This window comes from Eufriesea mexicana, unplaced genomic scaffold (genome assembly GCF_001483705.2).
Source record: "Eufriesea mexicana isolate 0111107269 unplaced genomic scaffold, ASM148370v2 scaffold58, whole genome shotgun sequence".
NCBI classification, from domain to species: domain Eukaryota; kingdom Metazoa; phylum Arthropoda; class Insecta; order Hymenoptera; family Apidae; genus Eufriesea; species Eufriesea mexicana.
In genome coordinates, this window is record NW_016908222.1 from 336,518 (window position 1) to 346,886 (window position 10,369).

A 10,369-nucleotide genomic window follows, 5' to 3' on the forward strand; every position below is an offset into this window, starting at 1 on the left:
TACTTAGTTCACGGTCTGGAAACTCGAATAGAAAAATTCAGGAACTAATGTAGTTCGTTTTACACTCACTTTGGCGCTGATGACAACTTTATTTTCAGAACACCTGAAAGAGTAACAATAAAATTTATATCTGTGAGATTATCTTCTTTAATATTGACTTTATCTACATATTCTATGCACTGTTTAGTAATTACTCCTTATGAAAATACATAAAATATATCATTTCTGCACGAAATTGTTCCCGGATCACGTCGCAGTTGTATCTTACTTCTTGCGTACTTCTAAGTACCGCCAAATAGAAATTATAAATTACAGATAAAATTAAAATATTACATTACAAAATATTCTGAGAAAAATTTGAATATTTAAATATAATTCGAACTTTTTCCAAACATTATTTTTAGAACAATAACTATTTTGTTAAAAATTTGTCAAGTTAAAAGGAAGAAACTATGTCAAATTGAAAATTTCACTTTTATGGACGAGTCCAACGAATATATAATTTTGGAAAGCTAAAGGCGAAACAATAACTACGTTTCAATGAGGATAAAAGAAATATTTGACCTTCAAAGTCTCACGATGATAATACGTCTCCATTAGGGAAAAATAGTAAAGAAGAATTTATATTATCAGAAATACACGATTAAAATTTATATCTTCAACTGATTTATAAATTATATTATCGCGTATTAAATTTACTATTCGTGGCTACCATAGCTACAAATTTAATTCTACTTTTTATATGGAAAGACATCAAAACAAAGGGTACGTTATTTAAACTATAAATAATTTTCTCATAATGTTACATATTCATATTGTAAATAAATACGATTAAGTTAGTACCGTAGAGGTTTCGGAATAATAAAATCTTGTTAGTCAAGTGACAAATCGAATTATACGTGAACTGCTTTCCAGTCGTTTTGGCAAATCAAAAATCATGTTCCACGATATTGTATAAGTATCTATAAATCAAACGACGCGTATTATTATATCTTTCTTCGTGCTTATCTCATCAATAATATTTTAAGCTCTCATTTTAGAAGTAGTTCAAATCGCGTAATATTAGATCGATAATCTTGATTTATTTAAATGTACTTATTAAAATATATACTAGATTTTCTCAAAGAACGACAAAATTTTGTATTATTATTAATTTCTGATATCTTTTGAGTAGGTTTTATCGTGTCGTGCAATCTACAATGCATTATTTATTGGGGAGAAATTACGAATTTATTTATAAAAAAAAAAATGGTTGCTCAACGGAACAAAATATAGTTGTCAGAGTTTGACGATGATGCAGCGATTTCGATTAAATGTATTCCACAATATAGAGCATATTTGTAACATGAAATATAAAACTCTCATCATCAACTATATATATCGTTAACTTTGAACATGGTCAACATATAAATATACAGTCATTACGTTAAGTTAAATGTATCCATACAATACATACAGTGAATCTATACACGGTATAAGTAAGATCCCTACATCTGCTCTTTTCTTTTTCTGTGTTCCTTTTTTTTTTTTTTTGACACTTTAGATACATACATAAATGCATACACACGTATATGCGAAGTATATATATCTCGGAATATCTCGCTAATACACAATTATACAAAACGCTTTAGCGAAATCCGCGCTCGCGTGTGTGGTCCTTTTGTATTTTTTTTATTTTGTTTCTTTTTCCCTTATAGAAATTTACATTTACCGATGGTACGTAGAGACGCCACCAATTAGAAAAGAAAACAAAAAGTACAAGTATGAACGAAAATATATATATGTAATATAAATATATATATTGTATTTATATTACAATATAAACACACACGCATATATGTGTGTGTGTGTGTGTGTGTTGAAAAAGTTTCATTTACATGAATTACAAAGAACGGAGTATTGGTTCAACGGATAATGTTCCTCTCTTTTTTTCCGTGACACTTAGATTGCTTGTTACGTATGTAGTAGCATTTTGGCACTTATAGCGAAGAATTTTTTGGAGTATAGAAGAGTTTACGCAGGGATAATGCTATTTCTTGTTTACATTCTTTCTCTTAAATGGATTACAGGATCTTTTAGGCCAACACCGAAATGTATCGCGTTCGTGTTTGTCTATTGGGTAGTTATCGTTTATTTAACATCTGCCAATTGCAAAAAAAATGTACGGAATCTTTAGGAACACGCAGAGAAACATCCGTAGTAACTTCTCCGTTTGTTGGTCAGTCTCCAGCCTCGATGGGCTCTCTCTCCTTCTTTACTGTTCACGCGAATAAATTCATCTCGACGAAGAGCCCGAGAGATCCCCGTCGAGTCCTGCTCGCCGTTCTCTCTCTCGATTCGCAGAGTGTGTCTGGGTAGGTGTGTGTTATGTGTGTCAGTCTTATCTGGTGGTACACGGCCAACTCGGTCACGTCATTTGTGCGGCGTTGAAGCCTCGTTTCCTCGGGGTGCTAAAGTGTTGCGGGTTGCTGATCTGGTACTGTTGCACGTACGGATTGTTCCTAAGGACGTTACCACCAGGTGAACCGGCCGCATATTGCGATGATACCGTGATTATCCCGGTTTGTTGCAAATACTGTTCGCGATAGAGTGCCTGTTGCGTTACGTATTCTCCATTCACAGGATTCTGAGCACTGTAATGGACCTTCACGGTTTTCGCGGTTGGCTGATTAGCGTTGCACTCCTTATAACTGTCTTGATAACGTAAGCTGGTCGGAGAGGAACCAGGCGGCGTGACATTTTTCAAGCTCTGGGTCGGACTTTGAGTGATCGACTCTAGCACGTGCCTCGGCATATTTGGCGATGGACAGTGGGCCTCCTGCAGACCGTCTACGCGATTCGCGTTTCTCATGTAAATAGGGGCGCTCTCCGGTCTACCACCGACTATATTCCTCATTCCTTCTCTATCTTTCGCGCTCAAACTTTGCCGGGATGAATTCAGGCCCGAACTACGGTTCTTCGTCGCGGACGGAGACGCATTGTCCAGGTCAGACACGCTCGACCAGGTCACACTAGCTAACTCCCACTGACGGAGAAGATTGGACACTCGTTCGGCTCTGGCGGTCGTGTCGAGACTCTCGTCGTAGTCCGGCCCCTGAAAATCATTCGTTATTACTTTAAAGACATTACTACACAGAGTTACCAAGTATTATATTACAAATATATGTACTCGAAAAATTTTATTCACGATACAAGTACACGCTCGTGTTGATGTTGTTTCAGTGTGAGAGATCGAGATTACCATTAGAACGGTCAAGAACAACCAGTATACAAGAAGGAGGAAAAAAGCTACGAACAGCGAACATCTTCGGAACGAACGCAAGGCTGTTAAGTGTGTAGTCGATGAAATATCGGGTAAATTCATATGCCACAGTCGATAAAAATTGCAACCAGCCGACCAATCGACCGACGCCGCACACGAATTAATATTATTATTGAGACGAGGCTGCCACAAGGTCGGTGAAGCCTTAAGGGAACATCTATTTCACATACCCTGATTCTAATGTATTTTGCCACCGTGATACTGAATACGCCAGGTATTCAAGGTTGTTCCTGATCGTTTTATAAGCCGAATGTTTTGTCACGTGTACGTATAGGATAAATAACGAATCTCTGTTTGCAAATGATGGAAGAACTAAACGAAACGATCTGTAAACTTTTCAGAATTACACGCAACTCACATTTTCGATTTTCTCGTCCAGCATCTTGAAGAAGTCGAGTTGACTAGTGGATATCTCTCTGAAAAATTGGAAAAGAATAATCAGTTATTTGTTCAACATAACCGAGGTAAAGAAATTCAAGATATTAGCTTTAATATATAATATTCGTAGCGATAATCGCTGAATACGAATGTGAAAAGACCAGAGAGACTTAAATACAAACGAAATATCGGCACACAGAAACGTACGTTTGTTGCAACAGAGGACCACTTCCAGGTGCGTTCGGCTTCTTCTTGGCTTGGCCCTTGATCTCGCCAGAACCATTTTGTTCCTCGTTTCGATTCACCTCCACCCCGTTGTTATTCGTTTTGTTGTTTTTCGTACTACCGTTTCCATTTTTCTGTTCCACAGACGCAGAACCTGTAACACGAATATCAGAAAGATGTTGAGCCACAGATTCAATGGAATCTTCAAATCTAAGCAACACAGGTAATACATGTAAATTAAAAGATTCGTTGCACACTACATTCACGTTTACTATTTAAATTTAAATCAACCCTACGTTTATCCTTTTAGGATAAACGAAGTTCTTGGAGAAACAGCTGATTACAACCGCGTTGCTCCTTTCGCTAAAGGATCGTGAAATAGACGATGGTAGATCGAAAATACATTTTTCCACATTTTTCTTTCTTTACCAGTAAGATACTTGAAGATATTGGAACGATACCCGCGTCTAGCATCCATTCAGTCGAACAGCTGATGTCATCGATGCGTTCGGATCGCGAGAAAAGAAGACGTGGAAAGTGTTCGACGCAAAACGATCGACAGCGCTGCCTGTCCGTTAACTCGCGAGGGCGAAACAATTGTACAAAGTGCAAGTTCAAGGAGCCGTATCAAGCCACTTCCCGTGTCTTTTTCTTCTGTGCTTCGCCAGCAGAGGAGCAAAAGCGTACAGAAAGGAAAACAACGGTCGGGAAAGACGGAAGGAGGAGGGTTTGTCCGCGGAGAGGTCGCGAACTCGAGCGTTATCGTACATAATAGGCGCACAATGGGCAAAAGCAACCAGTGACAAAGAGTAACAGAACGAAGCTCGAGCAAGACTATTTTTCACAACGACGTCGAGTTGTGACGGTGCAAAAGGAGAAAAGAAAACGCATATAAAGGACACGAATGAAGTGCAAGGGTCAAGATTGAGCTCGTAAACACGTTTAATCTTATCGCGAGCTGGCTTGACACTTTTAAGGGCCGCCACACTCGGGCCCGAGTCCAAACGGAATATTCGATTAAAATAGACCGACCGCCAGCTATAAATGACCGGTTGAAAAGTAAGTGGCGCGCATCAACGAGCGGCACCTCTCGTCGTGGCTTTCAGCGACACACATAAGTACGTATATGGGAATGCGGTGTACATAGCGACTAGCTGTAGTTACAACGTTACATCCGCGAATTACTCTTTTACATTCCAACAATGAAATGGTAACAGCTTTCCTTCGTATGACATTAAAAGAAATTAATTCAATGAGACACCAAAACGAAAAAATACTTTGGACTCGTTAGACAACCTGATTTTGGCTCCGCTTTGGGACACCGAGTAGGAGGCAAGTGTTACACTTGGGAAGCTTATATCTCGAGGATTACAATGGGACTGGTAGTGCCGTAAACACTGCGTTCTCCCTGTACCCCTCTCCATGCGCTGTCCAAATAACTGAAGTTGCGCTCCGATTTTTCGTCAGTTCCTATTCGAACGGCATTGCCATAGAGAATCTGGATCATTCGGTAACTCGACCTACACCCAACGATTAAATCCTCACGAGCAGATTTAGCCGGTCATGGTGTACCCCGTCCAACTGACCAAGGATAAAGCAGCGAGCATCGATTCGCAAAAACACGACCTTGGAACATGAATCTCGTACTAAATATTACATGGATTCGGTGTAACAGGCGTTACTCAACGCGTCCGGATAAAGCGACAAGTACAACGGCGTCAGATAAAGCTATCGGCACCCAATTCGTTCTTCTGGCGCCACAGATCTGGCGACAAAATACTATTCTCCATATTCGATAATCGATAGCACGTCGAACAGCAACCCAATTATACGGATACTCGCGAGAGCATCTTTCCGCTCGCAACTCTTGGAGGAGCCAGCACTCAGCCGATTGATCGTCGACGAAGCGAGGAAGCTTCGTCCCGGTTTCGGTGCAATCATTATTCCAGACGGAAACGGATGATGGATCGTCTCGCGGGGCCGATCGACGTGCACACGCGCGCATGCACATGTGGTCCATTCATTGGCACGCGAGGCGACCAGAGACGGGGCGCGAAAGGGAGCAAAAGGAGAATGAACTCGGATTACAATGAAACGCAAATAAACCCGAGACACGCAGAGAGCCGGGAACGAGCGGTGGCGCTCTCTTTGCACGTGTGTAGGTCAGTAGGTGGGTCCTCGACTCACTGCACTCGTCGTCGCTCGAACCACGCGCGAGTTGCAATTACGCGACCACACGTTTGACGCCTGTTTCGTGATACCATGACACCCACGCGTCTACCTTAACGACCCATCGATATGTTCGCACGAGTAGCACGCGTTTGACCCTTTAGCCGGGGCATGCTTCGGGGAAGAAATCAAGACTTCAGGAAACCACGTTCCTCTCCCGTAGACCGGGAGAAGGACTACTTACGAGTCGAAAAGGTGTGGATCTACGTGAAAACATAAGCGGAAGTTATGGTTTGTACCATCAGTTCGACGGTACCCTGTAATCGGTAATCGCAACTGAAAATTCTACGAGCTGATCTACCCTCGTAGGATCTCAATCCAAGATGGACATTTACGAGCTTGCATTTTGGAAATAAGCGAAAAATTTCCTCAAATATCTCCAGTCGTTACAGACACTCGTAAACTTGAAATATTACGGTCCCCGTCGACTTCTTTCCTTTATTTCTTCGACCCTCTGCTAATTTCGCGTTACGAGGTTCCCAATGGTTTTAAACATCCTTTATTTTTCTTTCCACAGTGTATACAGACACGGCGAGTCTTAAAATACCGAAGGAAAATTTCGCCAGAGGATATCAATCGCGAGAGGTGCTTGGTCGAACCTTGACGGTTCAATGAATCTCGCTGCAGGTCCCTCGGTCGAAATATAGGAGGAGACCGCGGTATTAGTTAATTTCGACTAACAAGTGGTCTCAGAGGAGGCAAGGCTGACTGCCTGCGCGAATCTGTATCGGCGTGGACAGCTACGAGGGGAATTTATTGGATAATAGAGAGAAAAATGGACGCAGCTGGAAGCATTTTTTCCCTCGTGCACGCGGATCGAATGGAACTCCGTGGTACCAGCGAGAGTGACCTATCGGGAAATAGAGAACCGGCGACGGGGAAAACAACAAGCGGAAAACAACAGGAGGAAAAGCGTCCGTTCACGATCGAACCGCCAATTACACGATCGCGTCGTTTGTGAATTTTATTTCATCCGTATTGGCCAGAGCCTCGTTGTTCGAAGACAAAGGCACGCTCGACGATGGAAATGTCTGCATTGAAGCGTCGGTATATACGGCACCAGCAAAACGAATGCAACGAGAAATTCATCGCGAGCAAATTGCGGAAACGTTATTAACGCGTGTGTACATTAAGCTGTCGATTCATTGTCCGTCCAGCGATAAGTCTTCGTTATTTGATCGTCCTACCACATGATCCTATTAAAGCTTTAATACCATTACCTAACCTGACCTGATCTGTTTACTTGTTACGCGTGTACCGCTCATGCCTCGAGAACCCGTACAGAGAAGGAGCGAATCCTAAATCTAAAAAGCGTATTTCCCAGCGACCGTAAACATCGTTGCTTACGATGCCGTGCGTCGTAATTGCGAGCCATGTTGTCGGAAGCCCTGTCGAACAAATCAAGAGGCTTTCCTGGGAACGCAGCTAGCGATCGGCTCCGTATTACGCGTCGTCGGGGATGTCACGCAAAGACTTCACGGTCGTCTTTGAAATTACCGTTCCTCAAACCCGAATACCACCGATGCAAATCCTCGACCTCGCGCAGCTCTAAAAATCGAAAAAATCACGTGTCTTGTCGAATAACTTTCTAGACAGAAGACTCTTGTCTCCCGTTTTCAACGGTGCCCGTTCAATTTCAACGCCATTTAAAAACGTACTCGAATCAATTTGCACTCTGAAATTACCATGAACGGAAATCCTCCACGCCGTGGATATAATTGCATCGGGAAAATCGATCACGCGCCTTCTTCCTAGATGCAAGAAAGATTCCTCTTCCGTTTCCAAGACGGATGTCCGTTCAATTCCAAGGAATTTAAATATACTCGAGTCAACGCGCGAGATTGGGGAAAAAATGGGAAAAAAGGAAAAATGTGAAAGCTAAAAATAGAGTTAGAATGTATCTCGAGAAGGCTTCGAATAATCCCACGGCGAAATCGTATTTGCATTCACGAGTGGAAAGGCCGAGAAACCGGTCGAATGGGTTGCTAGGATTCAGCGGCGTTCGTAGATACATCGGGAATGTTTCAAGCGTCCCGGTCGGCGGTGTAACGAAAAATCAATCCGCGGGAATGGCTCTCATTCATCCGGCTCGAATTCCCGCGGGTTTCGAGTTGGCACAGCGCCGAAGGTCGACGTACGTCGGCCAACAACGTCGAAAATTCCATAAAACGCCTCCGCCAAGCGGCCACGAGTTCGCGAAGCGGGGATTTAGGCGAGAGATGCGTGAAAAGTGAAAATAAATCCGTGACGCGCGAACGATCGCCCAATCTTTCCTTCCACCGAATTCTCGATCTTCGCGACATCTATCCGCCGCGTTACCCTTAACCCTATCGCTGCGGCGGCCATTGCAGCAGGAGAAAGCGCTTCCGTTGCACGAGTGAAAAGCGATTTCGTAGGAAAAGAGGCTTGGAATGTGAATCGTAACGTGATTTTCGCGTAACGCGCGTGCAGTGGAACCTCGAGGACGAAAATTTCGTTCGCTGCAGCTCGATGCACGCGATGGGTATGGCGATGCTCGCAGCGGAGGCATAAACGATGATTGACAATGGGAGAATAGCGATCATTCATCGTACGATTAGTTGCCTCGATCGTTGCGGGGAATATTTTGTATGGGAAAGATATGGGTACGAGCGTTCGAGTACTCGGGGTAATTAATTATTGCCGTATACAATGCTGTATACGGTGTATTACGATTTTTGCGCAGAAAGTTTGTTGCGTTTCAACAACGTGTGACGAGTATGACGACGCTTGTAGCGAGGAAATAAATGATGATTAATAACACAAGAATCGCGATCATTAATCATGCGATTAGGCGTCTCGATCGCTGCGCGAAGAATTTTGTATAGGAGTACGCACGAACGTTTAGGTACTTCGTGTAATTGATTATGAGACAATGCAGAGTTTGCGCAGTTGCGTGCGTCTTAATGTTTGATGGTAACAGGGGAAGAAAAGAGCTGATCAACGAGATTTCGTTTTCCGAGAATGAAAAGATGATTAATTAAGATAATTCTTTTGATCCGTTTGCGGAATTGGGAAATATTGTATCACGCGCTCCAATTCAGAATTTGATTGACATTTAGAGATCTCTTTGATATTTCCCGGTGCTGAATCTGAATTTGAAAGTGTTTATCGCGTTGCGTTTAAATAAATAAATAAAACGTATCGACTTCCGATGTATTCACGAAAATATTCAAGATAATAATCTCTTCGAAGATTTTTATTAACTGCATCAGGTAGTTGAAATCTAAGTAATCTTCCCTTGTGAAATCGAATTTGATTTACAATTGATTTTCTTTCGTCGAGATAAGTTATTCGAGTAACGCTGAAAATCACGAGATACGCTATCATCTCGTCGCCTACTGTAAATATCATTTCAGCCTATTCCAATTAGGTACTAGACATCGTATATCACGTTGTTCGCCAAATCACCGAAATATGGGATGCAATATCACGTTGGCAATTCTTTTGATCCGTTTGCGGAATTGGAAAATATTGTATCACGCGCTCCAATTCAGAATTTGATTGAAATTTAGAGACCCGTCCAATTCAACGTCCTGACTAGGCGATTATCCGCAAAGAGATAAGGGAATAGGCATTTTCTATCCCCGATTCAATTCGTGATAGCAAGTGCATCGTGAGTGCTGCTGGGAAACAACAAGTGAATATCGTCGAAACGACCGAAAATCTCGCATTCATCTTCTTGTCAGCTTTATCGCGTCGGAAACGTGCATAGCGTGTGCACTGAACGCATTGCAGAGGACGATGACATTAGATTTCAGAATCCATCGCGATAATTCCACGCCTCGCGTGACGCGATAATTATAAAATTTATGAAAACCCTATCGAAGCGAACTAGTCATCCGTGTTTCTTTCATCTTTCATTCGCCGTTTCGTGTCCGAGCTGTCGCGATAAGCAACTCGAAACTTTGCACGAGCGTTTAAAACTCGGGCGTGTACGCCTCGCGAATCTCTGTTCCTTTCGGAATATTCAGGAACGATAGCGTTAATTAACCTAAGGACTCCATAGAGCTTGGAATCTTTCAAAATGTACGAATCGCGAATGACACTTCTTTGCGTTCTAGGTAATGACTCTCAAGTGTCCCTATACGCGAACAGATCAAAGTTTCTCCAAAAATTGGAGATAGAGCCAAGTGCTAAGAGATTATTCCCTTATACTCCATCCCTTTAGACTTGAATTTCGCGAGAGTAGGAATG

At 42.3% G+C, this 10,369-nt stretch overlaps 1 protein-coding gene across 2 annotated transcripts in view; it reads right to left on the minus strand.

Annotated features, from left to right (window-relative positions):
• Positions 1-1,864: 1,864 nt before the first annotated feature.
• The window catches only part of tow (target of wingless), a 35,023-nt gene continuing 26,518 nt past the window's right edge, over positions 1,865-10,369 (minus strand). For both annotated transcript variants that reach the window (XM_017909545.1, XM_017909555.1), the window contains 3 exons: positions 3,908-4,079; positions 3,681-3,738; positions 1,865-3,094 (listed from right to left, as the gene is read on the minus strand). In XM_017909545.1, coding sequence (XP_017765034.1) covers positions 2,408-3,094; positions 3,681-3,738; positions 3,908-4,079 — 917 coding nt within the window. In that variant the 3' untranslated portion in view covers positions 1,865-2,407. The remainder of the gene's footprint in view (positions 3,095-3,680; positions 3,739-3,907; positions 4,080-10,369) is intronic.